This window comes from Serinus canaria (genome assembly GCF_022539315.1).
Source record: "Serinus canaria isolate serCan28SL12 chromosome 7 unlocalized genomic scaffold, serCan2020 HiC_scaffold_29, whole genome shotgun sequence".
NCBI classification, from domain to species: Eukaryota; Metazoa; Chordata; class Aves; order Passeriformes; family Fringillidae; genus Serinus; species Serinus canaria.
The window spans coordinates 1,497,051-1,517,667 of NW_026108147.1; the positions used below are offsets into that span (position 1 = coordinate 1,497,051).

At 44.3% G+C, this 20,617-nt stretch overlaps 1 protein-coding gene across 2 annotated transcripts in view; it reads right to left on the bottom strand.

Annotated features, from left to right (window-relative positions):
* ERBB4 (erb-b2 receptor tyrosine kinase 4) overlaps positions 1-20,617 on the bottom strand; it is a 455,036-nt gene that overhangs the window by 90,134 nt on the left and 344,285 nt on the right. For both annotated transcript variants that reach the window (XM_018911785.3, XM_050987615.1), the window contains exons 5-10: positions 16,566-16,631; positions 8,552-8,670; positions 4,491-4,632; positions 2,963-3,076; positions 1,045-1,171; positions 522-595 (exon numbers count right to left, since the gene is read on the bottom strand). In XM_018911785.3, coding sequence (XP_018767330.2) covers positions 522-595; positions 1,045-1,171; positions 2,963-3,076; positions 4,491-4,632; positions 8,552-8,670; positions 16,566-16,631 — 642 coding nt within the window. The remainder of the gene's footprint in view (positions 1-521; positions 596-1,044; positions 1,172-2,962; positions 3,077-4,490; positions 4,633-8,551; positions 8,671-16,565; positions 16,632-20,617) is intronic.

The window sequence follows — 20,617 nt, forward strand, 5'->3', positions numbered from 1 at the left end:
TTCCTTTTCTATCCTCAGCCAGCCTTCTGCTGAAATCCTTCCTTCTGTTCTTTTAGTATAGTTTTAATATAATATAGATAATAAAATAATAAATCAGCCTTCTGAACATGGAGTCAACTCTCTCATCTCTTCCCTCATCCTGGGACCCCTGTGAACACCATCACAGTCTGGAACTTTCAGATGCTCTCAGGTGAAGAAAATGGTTTTCCACATTTCAGCACCATTTTCCTCCCATTTCCATCCCTTGCCACACTTGTTCTACTTTGCTAACGTGGGACCAAGATCTTTGGCCACTTAGCATCTGACAGAATGGGCACGGTGTTCTAAGGACACCACAGTTGTGAAAATCAACAGATATTGAAGTTTCCTGTATTAAACTTCCATAAAAACAACAGCATGGTGAGCTTGATGAAAACAAGTACTTTGTGCTCTTCAGAAAACCCAACACGTGACAACTCTAAATGCAAAGGGGAATGAATTCAGTAATTACTGCAGATGACAGGAGACCAGGAGTGTGTTACCTGTTATCTCTCTCACTGTTTGGAAGATGTTCAATTTCTCTGGATTGATGGCAGCGATCGTGTGATAGGGGTCTCTGAAAGATGAAAATCACACAATGGGACACTCTAAAGAAGAGAAGATCAGGTTCTCACAGCCATACCATGCAGCAAACAGCATCAAGGAGCTCAACACTTTGCTTTCATGAGGATATGCACCAAGCTTCTGCAGCCTGCAGTTCCTGCAGATCTGTGGCTAACTTCCCCCACGTCATCCTGAAGGAACATAAAGGCTCAACCCATTCATGTTTTAGCAAATATTTATGCTAGGGAAAATTAGGGAGTTCTAAACAACCATGAGTGAGCTTCCTAAAGGAAAGATGAATTTTCAGTGCTTTTCCCAGGAATGAAGCTGCTCCTAAGAGCATGCCAGCAGTTCCTGACACGTGGCATTTAAAGGGCACACTTTTCAGAAGGTGTTGAACAAGGAACCTCTCAAAGTATGGATCCTTGCCATGACATAACATCTTAACACTCTGTCACTTACCCATGAATCCCAGTGACAAGGAAGATGAGGTTGCCATTGATCTTGGTACAGTTTACAAACTTGTCAATGTTGCTGGAATCCACTGTCTGAGCTGACACCAAACTCCCTGTCCCAATGCCATCACATGCTGCCAAAACAAGGAGCTCGTGTAAAGAACTGGGGAAACAATTACTGAATCAGAACGTGTTTGCCTTACAGACACCAGTCTTGATCTCATTCAGCAGAGAGGGGCTCAAACAGCACCCCTGACCCACATTCCCAATTTAAACCAAGCAGTGAGCTGCAGTACCTGCCACAGCACCCTGGCATGCAGGTGAAGGTATTTCATGTGGGATCTAAAGGTGAGTGTCAGCCACACAAGATCCCACTCAGCCCAGCCTTGCCATCTCTTGGTGCATTTTCTGGGCACTGCAGAAACTGAGGGACCTATCATTGCTGGGGGGAAATGCTGCCTCAGGTTTTAGCTTTGATAGTTTTCAGATTCTGTAGTGCTTTAATGTAATTCTGACACTTTAGGGGATGGTGAGCTCTCTTCACAGAGCAAGGAGACAAACCAATTCCTTTCTCTATCTGGGGACCAAGGACAGATGATCCAAATCTCAGGCCCAAGAGCACAATGTGGGCTGAAGAGAGAAAAACAAGAAGGATGGGACTTCATCATCTAAAGCTAAAATTAGACAATTAACTGCAATATGCAAATGGAGCAGAACTTATAAAAGTGAGAGACCTCATGAACACATTGTCCATTTTGTGACCATTTTGGGTCCATCTTGGGTGCAGCCCTGGCTGGGCTCTTGTGCTGCCCAAGGTGGATCCATTGAGATCTCCAAATAAATCCTCACTTTATTCTTTAACTCTGCCTAGTCTCTGTTCTAGGTCAGCCTTCTCAAGGCATCACAGAGGTCCCCTTCCCTGGTGCATTTGTGAACTTCACCATCCATGCCACAGGGCCCTTTAAAAGGTTGTAGAAATAACTTGTTATTTATCAGCTCAGTCAGGAAGTGACTGGTACCTGCAGAAACTGGAAACCAGAGAGGAAACTCCTCTGTGCAGCCTGTCTGTGTAATTTAGCTGCATTTTCTGGGACACAGGATGCATCCAGGAACAAATCCCTCATGACTTCAACCATGTAATACATCTCTCTTCCTAACTGGGCTCCTCTAACAGCAACTACCAGCAGAAGCTTTTACAAACATGTGACAGCTTTCCTCCTGAGAAATTAAGGAACTCCTTACCTGTGTTTTCATGCACAAAACTATCTACTCAACAACTACTAAAATTATTTATCACAACTGGGCCAGATGTGGCTTCCATGAGGACTGAGAAGTGGCATAGGGCCAGGTAGGAAACCTGTGATGCTTTGCTGCACAGAGCTTCAAGCAGGGAGCAGAAAGCCTGGGGTCTAGAACAGCAAACCTACAGAATTCAACAGAGCCATCTCTGGGCTGTGTTTGAGACAGGGAGAAAGGGGCTGGAAGATTCTGGGAAAGCAGAGACAGAGCAAGGAAATGGAAACTTAATTTGTATTGGCAAATGTGAGACACCCCAGACATTGAAGTGTGGTTTTTTTGTATGGCCCCCTGTGGAATGACAAAAGGACATTGCTAAAACACCTCCAGGAAATACTTGTCATTAAAATAACACAATGAAGAATTCTTTGAGATTTCTCTGAAACCAACAGAGAAACCTCCCTTCATTTGTATCTAATAAAAAGTAATTGGTTTGGTTATATTGCCATTACAACTTAATAAATTTTCACTCTGTTTTATGTGCTTGACACACAACCTACATAGCTCAAACTTTCCTGGGTATTCAAAGACTGTTGATATTCTACAAGACACTCATGAAGGGCAATTCATGCCAAAGAAACACCCTGTGTAGACTATTCCAAGTAAATTTATTTTGAACCACTGCCTACCTTTGGGACAAATGTCAGTGCAGGGCTTGCACATCTTAATGCCATTTTCTTCAACCTCCATCTTGGAGCTGGGACATGCCCGGACACAGGAGCTGGAATCTACCACAAAGTTGTCTGAAAAGAAAAAGGAGATGTTGGCAGCAAGGGAACAAAAGCTGGGTGTGTTTTTGAGCTATTGCTACCTTAGCACCTTCCCAGTGACATTAAAATTCTTTAATTTTAATTTTAATTTACTTTTCAGAAGTGTATGGGCAAGTTATCAGAGACTTAGAAGAATCCATTTTTGTCAGGCCTGATCCCCCTTTCTTCCCCCATTTAGCTTTATTATTATTTGTAGGAAAAAAGGAACTTATAGTAATTGGAGAGAAATAAAGCAAATGGTGTGTCCTGTCTTTTTAATGCACACAATACATCTGGGATAAAACAGTGCACAGGACAAGTATTTCAATTTTTTCCCTGTAAAACAAGAGCTAAAGGGAATATGGAGTGATTCTACTTAACTAAATGATTAATGCTGATAAGAAAGGAGAACAAAAAAGGTAAATGTTCAGTGAAGTATTTGGGCAAAGAATTATAACCCTTATAGGGGATGATATCAGGTTCTTAACAAACCAATCTTGCTTCAGCAAACCCACCACTATTGGAGGCAGAGCTGGGCCCTGGTGGTCCCAGCCCCTGGCTGCTCTCAGTCCTCCACAGAGATTCAAAATTGGGATTTGGGGCTGGGTTGAATTATGGCTCCATTGAATAGAGATCACCCATCCTTCTTGCACATAATTTATGGACAGAATAATTAATGCACAAGTGTAAACCTTGATGGAATGAAAGGAGAGCAAGAATTCTGTCTCCTTTATTATTCTTTCCAATTAAACCAGCACATTCAAAGACTGTGCAAGTGATGACCCCATAATTTTTTCTGTTACTTGTCATCATCTGGCTGGTATCTCAGAACCATGTGGGTTTTACATGCATGGGATTCTTCTGTTTTTAACTCCCTCTTCCCCTCTAATTTTACTCTGGAGCTTTCAGACTGCATTCCTGTCAGTATTACGAGTTTATTCCTCATTGGGACAGAATTGCTCAGGGTAACTTTCAGTCAAATCATCATTATTCCAAGGAAGGGGCATCAATGTCATGGAAGCATTTGGTACCAGGTGCTGGTGGTGGACTGTTATTTTTTTGAAACAAAACTTCATACCCTTTTAAAATCCCACTATTTTAACTATTTATTTCCACTGTTTTGGAATTGATCTAAAGCATGAATGTAACAAGGAGTTGACCAGGAAAACAGAAACCACCTTCCTTTGGGAAAATCCCTCTAGAATCCTTGGGAACTGCCAGCAGCACAGAATGTCCCAGCCCTTAGCTATCACCTGAGTTATTCCAGGCTGCAAGCACACGTGGGGTGACTGGAGAGGAGGTGCTCTGCACTCAGCTCTCATCCTCTCGCTGTTTTTGAGTCTCCTGAAATCAAGTGCAGCTCCCCCTGAGAGAAGGCAGGGAGCTGGGCAGGGAGCAGGGCACTCACGTGGGCACTTCTTGACGCAGAAAGCCCCGTAGGTGTACTTGGCATTGAGATTGTGCTCCAGCTGGAAGGTGGTGGGGTTGTACACAAAGGTCTGGGGGCACTGTGTGACACAAGCACCGCTGTCATTGAAATTCATACAGGCCTGCAAAACAAGGGAGGGGGGAAAAAAGGAATTAAATCGTACAGCTGCTTTAGGGCTGTGTGGGTTTTTTGGGGTAAAAGATGGCTTTGATTGTTCAGACTTGCTGTGACAGTGAGGAATGTGATACAGAGCTCTCTAACATTCATTTTGGCTACTTGGATTTTTGCTAGGATCTTGGCAAGTGCGTGACTTTTTTAATTAGGGAGTTTGGTGAGCCCCTTTAATTAGCAACAGTGGCCTGTTACAACACTTCCTACAGAACCAAAACAACGGCGTAATTTGTTTCATAACTACTCACAATCAACCAATTCTCAACTTGATAGGACATTCTAAAACTGCCAAGAGTGAGCAGCTATTTATCATCCTCTAAGCAAATGCTAATGACTTTTTCAGAGGACCAACCCTTTATATTTCTTACAGCCAGCTGAAAACCCTAATTCCCAATTAGGAAGCGAGAGGGATAAGAACTTCTTTTAAGCTAGCACAGGAGGGGGCCATTTCCCTAAGTGACAAGTTTAACAAGGTCACTTGCTTCACATGCTGAGAGAGGAAAATAGGACTTTGTCCCACTTAGCATTCAGGCTCTGCCACACACAGCTGACAGAGGACAGGGCTCTGACAAATGAAGAGGAAAGAGTGTGTGGATAACAAAAGTAATGGGATGCAGGGAAAACAATTGACCATGCAAGGTTGGTAATTAGGAGTAGAAAGAGCCCCACCGATTTTGACATTCCTTATCAGCACACATCAATGTCTACAGTTTTAACTACAGATTATAAGAAAGCTGTTGGAGTAATTTTCACAGGGCATACCCTGAATGAAAAGTTTGTGTGAATATCAGAGCTGTAGCCTGGCTTGGATCCCCCTAGCAGTCTGAGCAGCCACTGGGCATTGCCTCCTCACTAACCTGCAATCCAGGCTGCTTTAGAAGTGTTAGTCTAGGAGGGAATCCTGGTCTTTTTCCATTTTTATTTGTTGAAATGGCTCTTTAAAGACACAGATGGTGCTGTGTCTTGAAAGAGTCAGCAAGTATAACAAAAAATATCTGCATCCTGTCCCCCTGCCTCCTGGGCTGGGACTGAGAGAAAAGAGAAGAGGATTCCTCCCTTCTGCTGATTTTACTAGCAGTTCTTATCTCCATTTGGATCAGGACCAGCAGGACCCTGGGACCTGCCATGCCAGAAGATTGCAGAAAGGAGAGGCTAATAATGTATCCAAGGACAAAATCTGCTGCTGAAATGCATGAGCAGGGAGATTGGTGATTAAAGCACTGTCCTGCATGGAGCATGTGCTAAGCAAAACTGCTGACCCTGCCGTGCCTGCTCCTTTACAATGCCAAATATAAAACCTGCCAGGTTTTTTCATAGAGACAGATTTTTTTTTAACCCTTACAAAGATAAACACTTGACTCAGAACTGGATGGCACTTGAGGAAAAGGGTTGTGTCACTTCTCTGGTCCCACTAGGCAATCAGCCAGGCCCTCCTATGCATTTCAAGTTCTAGACCCAGTTTGAATCTGAGACAAAACCATCAGTAAAACTTTGCTTTAGCAGGTTTGCTTGCATTTATGTCAGATGATGATTACTGTCTTGCTTTTAGAACTGAATATGCAAATGAGTGCATGGCAGCAGATGGAGGAGGATGGATGAATTTTATCTACAGATATTAAAACCGTATTTAGAACAGAATGCTGCTGCAAGATGCCATAATGCTCTAAAGGATTTGTAATGCTTCATAAGCTGTACTTTTGCTTATTAATAAATACCAATTTAGTTTGTTTCCTCAACCCATTTCTTACATGTTGTCTTCAAAGGTACTCCATCATGTCCATGACAATTCTCTGATAACACTTTGGCAAATTTATAAAGTAAAGCACACCAATACTCCTCGGAGACATGGCATTTCTCAGGAAAAATTCATCTAGAAGAGCTGCAAACTTTTAATTTATGACTGAAATGTTTTATATACATTTGTAATTGCTTCGATAATATATGCAAATTTCTAGCACTTTGTGCTAAATGCTGCTAATTTGTGAATAAAAGCACAGGAAATACACAGGGAAAAAACAAAGTTATGTCTCTCAGCTGAAAGCTAAGCACAGTTGTGTCTAGCCTAAAGTGTTACACTTTTCACCCACTGTGGCTAAGCAAATAATGACTAGGCCTGAAAATTGCCAGACCCCTGCTGAATTTCTTTTACATTGCTCTGGGGCCAGAAGGGAATGAGAATAAACCCTGGATGCCTCTCTGCTGTACCAGAACAAACACACCCGTTGATTTTTAGCATGTGTATTTCCACAGCTGCCATGATGCACAAAGTCTAACTTTCAGCCTACAGCAGTGCACAACTTATGCTGCCAATAACTTTATGAGTGAGGGTCCAGAGTGATGCAGAGCCCCCAGGAAGGTGCAAGGAGAGTTCCTTACTGCAATTTTTAAAGCAGTTAGGCCTTTATCAGGTACACAGCTTTAAATCATAACAAATCCAGTCAACCACCACACACCATGACGTGAACACATGATGGTTTTATAAATTGTTTTTCTACCCCTAATCCAGCTGAGTCTCCTTCCCACAGTCCTCTCCTACTTAGCTGAAGTAGCAGGCCTGAGCCATGACTGTTCAAGGCTTTCCTTTTGAAAAGTTTTACTTAGCAGTGACAGTCCTTACCTTTTGAAAATGGTTACATCAACACATCAGCTCTGAGGATGTTCCTCAACGCTCATTTTGACCCAAAGATTGCATTTTTCCCCTTCCCTTTACCTATTTCTGTTGTACATGGCACAAGAAAGACTGGTGTTTTCCCGTCTCTCTAGTTCAAAGCCATTTTGACCCAATGACTGCATTTTTCCCCTTCCCTTTACCTAGTTCTGTTGTACATGGCACAAGACTGGTGTTTTCCTGTCTCTCCAGTTCAAAGCCCACAGAGAACTCCCAGGCACTGTTGGGTCACCCAAAGAAGAGCATTTAGAGGGTGGTTTTGAAGCACAAAACCCGTCTCTATCAAGCAGTCAGGGCCAGCCAGGGAAAGATGCATTTTTTGCCAGTTAATTGCGAGTCACTTGCCCACAGTCTCAATTTTCCATACCTTCCTCCCAACTCACCTGGCAGTCCAACTTCACAGGTATTTGTCTCTTTGAACACATGGGTATCTTTGAGAACTCACCTCTCTGTGCAGGTTCTAAGTCTAGGCTTCTTTAGACCTAGGTTTGCTTCCCCTGAAACCATTGGCAAAACTCATCTCATCGACCCAGTGTGAGGAGCTACACCTTTTTTGAGATCAGTTTTGGCTTCTTAGAAATAATGGATTAGAAGCAAGACAGATTTTCTCAAGGCCTGGATATTTAGATTGTATTTCTTTAAAGAAAAAGCCATTTCTTCTTTCCATCTGAAGCACACACAGAGTAACATGCATTTGAGGGAGAGTGTTTTGGGAACCACTTTCCTTCCATCTCCACAAAGAAGCATGCCCAGTAAAAAACCTGAATTTCAATAAAGTCTGGCAGAAACAGGGAACACCTTGCACAGAGAATCTAAATAGCATTCTTGCCTTTGATATGAAAAGCACACAGAGCACTAATAAAAACCATGTTCAAATACAATGACAAATACTTTTAAAAATCTGCTCTCACCTCTAAAAGCTAATCTTGGTAAAGAAAAAGATAAAAATCACAAAGATAAGCATATTAATGGCTCCCAATCTGTATTTACAAATCTCACAGATCTGTTAATGAGTAACATTAAGTAGATAAACGATGCTAATAGAATATGAAAAATCCTAAAAGCTAAAATTTGCATCCTGAATCTGCATGCAGTACATTAGAAGGGACAAAACCGTGAATTTCATGGATTAAAGCATTAAGAATCTGCAGAGTGGCTGGCGGGAAGAACAAGAAAGAAGAAGAAGGCAAGTGGCACGTACAAAGCAGTCGGTGTCCTTGGGTCCGGAGCAGCCCCCGGCGCACTCGCGGTGGCAGCAGTCGCTGACGTAGGGCCCGTAGCAGCGCCCGTCACACTGCTCTGCACACACCGTCTTGGTCACTGCAGGGGCAGGAAAGGGGACATGTCACACAGGGCCAGGCACAGATCTGGACTGCTCCCCCAGCTAAACACCCACAGAGCTCTGACTGCTCCCCCAGTTAAACACCCACAGAGATCTGGAGTGCTCCCCCAAAACACCCACAGAGCTCTGAGTGCTCCCTGACCAAAACACCCACAGAGCTCTGACTGCTCCCCCAGCAAAACACCCCCAGCGGGTTGGGAAAGCCACCAGGAAGGGAGGGAAACGCCTCAGGGGTGCTGGTGCTGGGATCCACAACATCTACAGGACAGCTGCATCCAGAATGGCTGTGGGACACTTGGACCCACAACATCTACAGGACACCTGCACCCAGAACATCTGCAGGGCACCTGCATCCAGAATGCCTGCAGGACACCAGCATCCAGAACATCTGCATTCAGAAAACCTACAGTACATTTGTATTCCAGAATCACAAGGTTGGACCCACAACATCTGCAGGACACCTGCATCCAGAATGCCTGCAGGACACTTGTATTCCAGAATTCACAGAATCACAGGGTTGGAAGAGACCTCCAAGACCATCGAGTCCAACCCAGCCCCAACACCTCAACCAAACCCTGGCACCCAGTGCCACATCCAGGCTCTGTTAAACACACTCAGGGATGGTGACTCCACCACCTCTCTGGGCAGCCATTCCAGAACTTTATCACTCTTTCTGTAAAAAACTTCTTCCTAATATCCAACCTGTATTTCCCTTGATGCAGAATGCCTGCAGGACACTTGTAATCCAGAACATCTGCACATCTGTATCCAGAATGCCTGCAGGGCACTTGTATCCAGAACATCTGCAGGACACCTGTATCCAGAGTACCTGCACAATCCCCTCCTTAGGAGCACACATGCTGCCCAAGGATTGTAGAAAAGGAATTTTTACTGTGCCCTCTTACCCTTGAAAATTCATGGGCAATGTTACTTTCAAATCATTAGGGTTTTTTAAGCAGGATATGACACCCTCTCCCCTGCCCCCCAGAAATAACAGAAGAGCCCACCAGCTGCATGGGAGTTTTCCCCACCAAGAACAGCAGGACAGAGTAAATGAGTGAAATTCAGAGTGAGACCACCAATGTCACAGCCAAAGGCTGCCCTTGATGGCAATCCCTTTGGCACATGGGAACAGAACAGGTTGCAACCTTGGAGCATGTTTGGAAAAAAATGCTTGCTGTTTCTAAATAATGCAATCCTGCCTTCATTCCAGAATGAAGCAAGGAGATCTACCAGCTGGATTGTTCCACACCACTGGGGGCTCAACCTTGTGCAAAGAATGTGGCCCATCCACCTCCCCTCCCTCACCTGTAACCTTTATCTCTATTTTATGGAAAAACAAATTGGTATTATCCACACTAAACCAGCCACCACTGCCTACTGTGCTGTCAGCTGTCTTTTGATAAAAGCTGGGATGATACACTTCTGCAATTAACCTTCAACACCTATTTTTTAAAAAGCACTTAATTACTTCTTGATTGGTTTTTTTCTTGATGAAAACCACTTGTCAGGAAGCAAGAGAAAACAAAATTCCATCCAGCTTTCTACTTGATTCTACTATTTTCATGTAGAAGTAACACCTTTATAAGTACATTCAGATCCAAAAATCCCTTCACTACTTGCCAGAAATACTTAAGGTAATGCTGAAGGTTCTTGCTACATACAGTATTTATTTAAGACATAAAAATGTAAATACCTAAAGAGAAGTGATTATTTGTAATCTACAGAATAAAACAATGCACTTTTAGAGCATTTTCATCTTGCTGATACCAGAGGAAAACCCCCAGAGAGAAAGAAAAGGCTTTTGTGGTTTTGCAATCTAATTTGAGGAATTTGGGAAATTCTGTGAAGGCATTTACTGTCAACACTGCCAGAGAAGCACATTAAAAAGATTTGTTTATTTAAGTGACAGTATTGATAAACATTAAGACAGATGTGGAACAATGGCACCTGTGGCTGTGTGCCACCAGCACACTGCGTGACAGTCTCAGCTCATGAAAATGAACAAATTCCTTCCCTAGCCTGTGAGTGTGCCTTGTTTTCCACCACCCCAGGATTTGCCCTGGGCTGGGCACGGTCTGCCTCACAGAGACAAAGCCCAGCCTCACCCTGCCTAGAGGGAGAGCCCCAACTCCCAGTGGAGGGCACAGAGCTCACCCTATGACCCAAACCCTGCTGTCACCTGTGCCACTGCCCAGGGAGCCAAGGGGCCACCAGCCAAAGGCTCTGCCAGCCCTTCAGCTGGATGCATTCCTTGCTGTGCCCCACAGCTATTGGGCATTTTGCTTTAACCCCAGGAAGTTCTGGTGTAAAGCCCCTCAGTGGGAGCCACCAAATTCACCTCTGATTTATTTAGCCCAGAACCAGCTGCTGTTGGGTGTGGGCACCAATGTCCACCCTGGTTCCTCATGGAGGAACAGCTCAGTTGGCTGGAGCATGGTGCTGGTAACACCAGGGTTTTGGGGTTGATCTTGGCATGGGCCATTCCCACCAGGGCTGATGTGGAGGAACACAGCCCTCTCTTCAGCACAATGCTTGAACTGGATGCCTTCAAAAAGCACATTTTGCTCCTGGTTAGACACCAGCTCAAGGAGGGTCTCCACCATGCTGCTCAGGAGAGGGAACACTGTGGGTTTCCCTGGAGCAAAACTATTAATTAAAGCACAGGTTTGTCACTGATCTTCCCCAGTTGTTTATTTCTCAGGGAAAACAAACAATGCCAACAGAAATGCCCACGTGTTGTTCTGGGAAGAGGCCAGAAGAGATGAGATCTATCTCCTGCTTCACTGTTTGCCATACCTGCATTAGAGCTGCTGCTGAAGGCCCAGCCCTGTGGAGAGCCTGCCACACTCCAAAACATTAATGAGCTCAGTGGGCTCTGGATCTTAAGGACTCATATTTAAGACACTTAAAAAGGAAGGTTTTTCCCCAGAAATAAATTGCTTTTCCCACAAGGCAGTGCTGTGTATTGTCTGAAGGCTTGAAACAATCTGATTGCTGAGATGCCAATAAACACCACTGGCCAGTTCAGCTGCCTGTAATCATTCTCAGGGAAATACACAGAAAATACACCTAGCTGCACTGGTTTAAACAGATAACAAGATTTTTTTCCCCCAAATACAATCAATTGATTTTATAGCTGTAACTCAAGACCTATCTGAATTACAAATAGTGGCCAAAATGTCAAACTCTTTGGCATTTCAGGTGCCAGGTACTCATATCTTCACCCAACACAACCCTGAGGAGAGCTCACTAACCCCAGCTGAGACCCCAAGCTTCCAAGCAGACCTTTTGAGGATCAGCACAACTACCTGCCTGGATTCCTAAAGGTTCTGGGTGGGATCCCAAGAATTTGGAGGGTTCAACTACACAAAACTGTCACAGTCAGGGCCAGGAGCAAAGGACAAACAGCAAAGTCCTGAGAAATGTGCTGTGCATTGAGATGGATTTCTGGGTGAGAGTCTCAACTTCTACAGCAATAAACTGTGATGATGTGAGCACCTCATGTACATGTGCAGATGATCAGTCTCCTTTATTCATCTTTAATTGGGTCAGGACAATATCAGTCCATGAAGGAAAAAAACTGAAATCAATCAAAGTGTTCCAAACGTGCAAAGTTATTAGAGCAGTACAAGGGATTTAATTAAAGATGCTGGCTCCAAGCAGCAGCGTGGGTTTCCCTGATTGATCCCAGCTGCTGCTTCAGCTCTTTCTGGGTGCCCCACCAGGATCCTGCTTGCCTTTTGCTGCTCTCATTTGGCACCTTCTCAGCAGCACCAGCTGCACAAGGACAGGATAAATACAGCTGTGCCCTGACCACACTCCTGTACACACACAGAGTCAAGGTGCACTTGACATTTGCCAAGTGTTTTGTGTTTCAGGTTGGATTTATAGGTTATATTTGTTTTTTTTGCATTCCCTTAGTTGGGTCTATATTCTAATTTAGATTGTTGTTTTTTCAGTTACAATCCCCCAGGAGAAAGTGCATAATCTGTCACTTTAATAATATATTGAATTGTAAAAGTTTTAATTTCTGCATCAAACTCCTAACAGACGTGAACAGAAAAACTTTCAACAACCCAACCATAGATTTTCAAATTTAATTAGTAACTCCCAAAGGTATTTGTTATTAATATTTTTAAGTGGTTTACATTCTATTCAGAGTGTGCCCAATACAATTTGAAAAACAGACTCTTAAAAAGCATTTTCACATTAGCTTTTCCTGACACTGAAACAAGTTATATCATCTCGATTTCAAATCCTTCCTATTAGCATCCACTAATATTTTAATTATAAAAGTAAAAAGGATTGCCAACTGTGTATAACAGTACCCTGGAATTTATCTTCTCTATCTCCTAACAGAACAGCTTGGCTTAAATTTCCTATTAATTGTCTTCTTAAATACATGAATTTTCTTGTCACATTTAGAGAGACATTAGAACAGAGTTAGATGCAGGTGGTGTTTCAGACAGAGTTAGCAACAAAGACATTGCTGGAAGGCAACATAAGCAGCTAGGTAGATGATATTCATGAAAAAACAAAGGGATTTGGGGTTTTTTCCCATTTGTAATTTGAAATGAAAGACACGGATTAAGATCTTTCATTTTTTATCCTTTCCCAGGAAAATAATTTAAATCTTATCTTGGGAGGGGGGCTCATTAAAATATTTTGCTTCAATCCTCAATAAAAAAAAAAAAAAAAGAAATTATCAAAATGAACCTCTGAGTTGTTTGTAGGATCAGAATGGTTTGGCACTGGATGTAGCACTGCTGGAGTATTTTCCTACATGTGTTGGAAAGCTGTGCTTCCAAGGTGACAGGGTTAAGGCAGACACAACGTGCACAACACAGCTTGTATCTAACATTTGTGAGCCCAAGAGCCAGGCATGTCTTTTAAAATCATACATGAAGGCAGCAAAAGCATAATGCCACTTGCATTGGGATGTTTTGAGTCCCTACTCAAATCCTCTCACTTCGTTCAGCTTGAAGGAAACACATTGTGCAGGAATCCAGTGAAGAACCACCCTGTGCCAGCCTTGTCCAAGGGGCAGAGAGCTCCTGGAGGCAAAGAGGAAGTCTGGGATGTAAAACTAATTCCTGTCCCTGACCTTCAGGGTGGGCTTGAAGGTGAGAGGATGGGGAGTAGAGGAGAGTGATCTGTGCATCTCCCTGACATGGGATGGGTTATGGCTTGTCCTGGTTGATTATTTGAACCCCATGGTTGTGCCTTAGCCTGTCCCCACTGCTTGGATTTGCAAGGGCAGCCTCTGTGGAGGGACAGAGAGCTGTCACTCCTGGAGCCAGCCCTGCTGTGCAGCCCTGCTGAGCTCCTGCCTTCCCAGCCCTGCAGATAAACTCTTCCCTCCCTGGTAATTCCACACTGATCCACCAAATCAGCTCCCTCAGCTGAGAGCAGAGCATTGTAGAGGCTGAGAGCATGGCAGCTGATCCTGCCACAGGGACCTCTGCAGGCACACAGCTGGACCTGCCATGGGGCTGGGGACACAGCCTGAACCAGCATCACGGGCTCCTTACAGAACATCACTGCCAGGAGCCACTTTAAACCATTCCTGAACAAGAGAGCCACACAAGGCCTGAACCAGCATCACGGGCTCCTTACAGAACATCACTGCCAGGAGCCACTTTAAACCATTCCTGAACAAGAGAGCCACACAAGGCCTGAACCAGCTTCAGGGGCTCCTTACAGAACATCACTGCCCATGAGCCACTTTAAACCATTCCTGAACAAGAGAGCCACACACAGCCTGAACCAGCATCACGGGCTCCTTACAGAACATCACTGCCAACAGCCACTTTAAACCATTCCTGAACAAGAGAGCCACACACAGCCTGAACCAGCATCACGGGCTCCTTACAGAACATCACTTCCATGAGCCACTTTAAACCATTCCTGAACGAGAGAGCCACACACAGCCTGAACCAGCATCACGGGCTCCTTACAGAACATCACTGCCAGGAGCCACTTTAAACCATTCCTGAACAAGAGAGCCACACAAGGCCTGAACCAGCATCACGGGCTCCTTACAGAACATCACTGCCCATGAGCCACTTTAAACCATTCCTGAACAAGAGAGCCACACAAGGCCTGGACCAGCATCACGGGCTCCTTACAGAACATCACTGCCAGGAGCCACTTTAAACCATTCCTGAACAAGAGAGCCACACAAGGCCTGAACCAGCATCACGGGCTCCTTACAGAACATCACTGCCAGGAGCCACTTTAAACCATTCCTGAACAAGAGAGCCACACAAGGCCTGAACCAGCATCACGGGCTCCTTACAGAACATCACTGCCAGGAGCCACTTTAAACCATTCCTGAACAAGAGAGCCACACAAGGCCTGAACCAGCATCACGGGCTCCTTACAGAACATCACTGCCAGGAGCCACTTTAAACCATTCCTGAACAAGAGAGCCACACAAGGCCTGGACCAGCATCACGGGCTCCTTACAGAACATCACTGCCATGAGCCACTTTAAACCATTCCTGAACAAGAGAGCCACACAAGGCCTGAACCAGCATCATGGGTTCCTTACAGAACATCACTGCCATGAGCCACTTTAAACCATTCCTGAACAAGAGAGCCACACAAGGCCTGAACCAGCATCATGGGCTCCTTACAGAACATCACTGCCAGGAGCCACTTTAAACCATTCCTGAACGAGAGAGCCACACAAGGCCTGGACCAGCATCACGGGCTCCTTACAGAACATCACTGCCAGGAGCCACTTTAAACCATTCCTGAACAAGAGAGCCACACAAGGCCTGAACCAGCATCATGGGCTCCTTACAGAACATCACTGCCAGGAGCCACTTTAAACCATTCCTGAACGAGAGAGCCACACAAGGCCTGAAACAATTTACTGGTTTGGATGGGTTATGCAGTTTCTGACTAGTTTTAATAGACAAACAAGTTTCTCATGAGGACAGAGGAAAAAAAAATAATTAATTCTAATCATGATATCAAATAATTTGGTCTGCTAGGGTTTAAGTCCCTTCCCATTATATCATGATATAAAATAATTTGGGAGTGGCTCATTTGTCACAGTCCTTCCTCCCACTTACAGCTCAGCCAAGGACACAAGCACAAGCTGGGGAAGTGTTCCGTGGGAGAGCTCCCAGCAACCACTTCATTTCCCAGGGAGAGTGAGTCCAGTAAAGGCAACTGGTTTTCAGGAAAAAGAAAATAACTTGTAGAAAAAAACAGCCCTCAATTTTCTCCTCTTTTATTATTATTTGCTAATATTGGGACTGTACTTCTGGCTCTTTTCTGCCTATGTGGAGGAGCTTAAAGCTCCTTCAGGAAGGAAGAAGGAACTCATTTTCATGCTCTCTAAATTCACAAGGACAGAAAAACAGCATGAGTGACCCTTCACTTACTACTTCCTTCACAAAAAACCTATTACTCTCTTTCAGTACAACGCAAATATGTTCTGAAGTTATTATAAAGAAAACAGTTCTGCAAGACAACTAATATTCCCAGGCTAGCATTGAAATTAACAGAGTATTTTGGCATCAGGAACTTTGCAGTGTCAGGTGTTCATTAAAGAGCTCCAAATCTGCCATCAATATTCTCAAGAGCCATGCTCCATGTTGCCACCAAGTAGTGAAAAGAAATTTCAAGTTAGCATAAGGAGTTTTAGAAAGCCTAAGGGAGGAAAGAAAAATATCATTCACATAGGTAGGAAAAAAAAATTGATAAAAATATATAGGGGGCAAAAAAACCCCTTGTACATTTTAGAGTTATACTGAAGGCAGAATTTATAGTATCCCCTCACAACTGAAAGAACAAACAAGCAGGATCTCTGCTACATTGCTTTGCAGTCCTTTGTTTCTCACTCTCACACACTTACAGGTCTGGCAGTGATTCTCTGTGGGTCCCCAGCACCGTCCTGTGCAGGACTTGTGGCAACGACCACCTGCAGGACAGAGAGAAAGAGAGAGATTGGAAATGTGCCTTCCTTCCATTCCTTCAACATCCAGCAACTGCAAAAGATGGGAGTCCACCTTGTCTTTGGAAGGTTTTTATACTTTAGCAAGGTTAAAACAGTGCCTATAAAAAGGCCCAAATAAATAACCAGACCTTATATGAAACACAGGTACTTATCTAAATGTTTTATACTCTAAATACTTGAATAATGACCTGGAAATTTTATAACAAAATCAAGTATGAGTAGGTGTGGAGGACTGAGGAACAATGGCATCACTCAGTGCTATCAGCATTGCTTTCCACAGCCTATGTAAAACCTGCTGATTCCTTCACAGGAGAGGAGATGGCTGTGCTGGAAAGGCTGTACAGGGACTCACCTCCTGTCCAACAGCATCTGAACAATTGTCACAGCCCCTGTCACAGCTGAGACAGCCACAGCACACAGAGCATCCCCACACAATTTCAGAAAGCTCCAACCCATACAGAATAACACCTCACCTCTCCAGAAGGCTTCAGGCACCTGCCCACACACAGTAACACCAGGGCACTGCAGAAGGCTGCCAGCATCTGCCCTTCTTGTCCTTCAGCCCAGCCTTTTATCCCCTGCTGTTGATGCCCTGCCCCTGTGTGCCCTCTGCTCCCTGGGGTGGTTGGGCAGTGCCCCTGGGCACTCCAGGCTCGTTCCCTTCAATAGCATTCACCTGTCCTGCACAGCTGGAGCCCATCAGGGATGAGCCCCACTCCCAATCACCACAAACTCTGCCTGCACTATAAGTTTAGTCCCTGAAGAAAAAGAACTCTAGCTGCTTTCACTGTAAAATACAGTTTTAAGAAGGATTAACAATGGTAGGTTTTATAATCTACCTAGCAAGTAGTGACTGAAATCCACTTGCACTGAGGTGGGAGATCAGTTCATGTGTCCATGTCATGTAAATGCTGCCCCATGTGAGAGGGACTGGCAAGCAGGGAGAAGATCTGGAATGTTCTCTGGCTGCACTTCAGCCCCACTGGAGAGCTCTGGGACAGTCCCAGCCCAGTCTGGCTGGAAGGGAAGGGATGCCCCATTCCATGGTGCCAGCTGGACATGGCCAAAGTCCAGGCAGGCTCCCAGGTGTGGCAGTGCCTGAGGGGCAGGCAGGCCAGCCCTTCACCCTTCACCCAGCCAGAGCTGATGGGATGAGCTGAGACACCCAGTGTAAGTCTTGTGGAACACTGCACAGCCCTCATGGCCGCGCCTTTGATGGCAGGAACCCAGCCTTGTGTTTGATTCAACTTTTATACATCACTGAGATGGTGTTAAGTGAATTTCCCCTTTGAACCTGATCCAGTTCAATCCTTTCAATCGTGTGTTAACAGCTGCTGCTGCTAACACTGCTCCATTCCACTAAATCAAATCCTTGCCACGTGCCCTGATGGGAGACAGAGCTGGAGAAAGTGCAAAACGTCTTTGGATCACCCTAAAGACAAACGCTGCTCCTCTTAGAGTGTGCTCCCACCTGTGAGTGTTACAGAGCTCAGCAAACCCACCCTGATGGTCATGTGAAGTCAGACTCTGTGTCACCAATTTTTCAAAGGCAGCATTCCTGCCTTGGCATTGCTGGTGCTATTGATGATGCTGGCTGGTAATTAACACCCTGAATGCCAAGCACCTTGTTAAAGCTCCCAGCCCCTTGTTGCATTCATGTTCATTTCCAGCAATTATACTTGGGAAACACTGTTGCTGATATCACCAGCAAATAATTCTCTGTCACCTTCTACCATCTGTTTATTTAGATCACAAATGCACTATAACTAGATAAATGCAAACTCATTCTGGCTGACAGGGAGGGCACTCCATCTGGCATGAATAATGCAACTTTAATCAGTAATAACGATTATTATGATTATTAAGAGACTACTGGAACCCTGCACAGAAAGCAAATAGACCCACACTGATTTATAAGAATGAAAGTTTGAAATGGAGAGGTAAACAGCAAATTAAAGGAAGAATTTTAGCAGATGAGGCTTGATAAGGTACAGGTTGTTAGCTGATTTTGGGACTTGCTGAACTGAATAGGAACGCTCCCCTGGAAGTTTTATTAACTGGCTGCTCCTGAGCAGCAAGAGGGGCAGGATGGATGCACACTCAGGGAAGCTTCCCATCCCTGCAGGGGCAGCTCAGGAGGAGCCACAGCCCACCCAGAGCCCTCTCCTCTGTCCCAGCCCTTCCTTCCTGTCCAGTCTCAGCCTCTCTGGGCTCAGAAGCTGGAGGCCCTGCACCCAGCACCATAAATTTAGCACAGGTCACTTGTAAATACACACTCCTGAGGTCCAGCAAGGCAGCAATCTGGCTGCTCCTTTTTGTCCCTGAATCCCACTCCCTTCCAGAACATTCTCTAAACACTGGGCTTTCCCCTGTACTGCTGCTGTGGGATAGACCAGAAGAACCTTCAGCATCCCTCCAAGTGTTCCCTAACCAGAGAGCCTGCCCACACCTCTGAAAAATCTTCATGAAACACAAATCTTCATATCTGAAGCACCTCGGTGCTGAGCTGATCCCTGCTATGAAGCCAGAAATTTATTCAGGCACCTCTATTCCTCCTGGAAATAAAAGCAATTCAGCATCTTCAAAACATCATTTAAAACATTTTTTTAACTTGCATGCCTGCTGCTGGTACATGACTTTGTTTGGCAGTGTCAGATGATGATTTGCATTTAAATAGAGATATTTAACAATAAAGCAAGAAAAGGCTGCCAGTTTCCTTTTTTCTCACTGGGAACTCAAAAGTGTCTGTTTCATTGTTTTCACTTTTCTCAGCTGTACAGACACAAGCAGGAGCTGAGCTTGTAGGCAGCACACCTCTGAATTGCATTGGTTTGTGTCCTTTTGAAGGTCAAATATACTGAGAATTAAAACCAAACTCCCTCCAAATAGTGTATCTATATTGGCTTGGTTGTTTTAAAGAGAAAAAATAACTTTCCTTGCTCTCAGTATGAACTGGTCCAGATTCTGCCCTCACATCCTTCTCTACTTCACCAGGTTTTCCCCACTAAGGGAAACTCTGTCCTGTAATAAAGACAGATTGAAACACATTAAAGACCAGCTCTGCAAAATTAAGACAGAAATAGTTCTGTGGAAGTCAACAGACACACTCAGGAGCATAACAAGCACTCGTGTGAGGAGCAGGTCTCTCAATGAGATCTGTGTGTCAGGCTGAAATGATAATAAATGTATTGGCCCTTGGAAAAATTACACTCACAGATCTTCCTGTGTGTATTTCTTAAGGTTTTTACACTGTGAGGCAACAGATTTGAAAAGAAAAAAAAGAAACAATTTGTGGCATAAATCATTCCTGTAGTTCCTTGTGTCTAAAATATTCTAAACATACAGCAGGAAGGGCTAAAAGAATTTGGCCAAAAAAAAAAACCTCTCTGCAGGGCACAACCTTGGCACATTTACTTGATTCTCCACATTAGTGAAGGCAAATGTTTTCCAAGCAAGATAAGGAAGGAAAGAACCTACAAAAAAAAAAAAAAAAAAAAAAAACCAAAAAAACCCCAAACCTGCCTCCCCATTACAACTGGGTCACTGGAGTACATTTCTGCTCCTGAAGAGCAGCATTGTTTTGCACACTCAGTGCCAGTTTGGAGGCTTCCATAATTTTCACAGGTTTTATAATGAAATCTAGGTTAAGAAAAGGCAGATTCCCACTGGAAGATGAGGATTAATTTAGCTTTGGCAAATTGCACAGACAAAACCAATGTTTTGTCTCCTGGGCTGTCTTCCCTTAGCTAATTACCTTGGCCCTTGGCTAAGATCTTCCCAGATCTGAATTATGGACTCTGGGCAGAGCACCTTCCTTGTCATTTCCAGGACAGAGTTTTATTTGTGGGAAATGCTTCTGCTTTCCCAGCCAGGGAAAGTCAGCAGCAGAAAATGTTTGCTCACTAGCTGGGGAAAGACCAAGGTTACTTCATCCTTGTATTTTCCTGAGA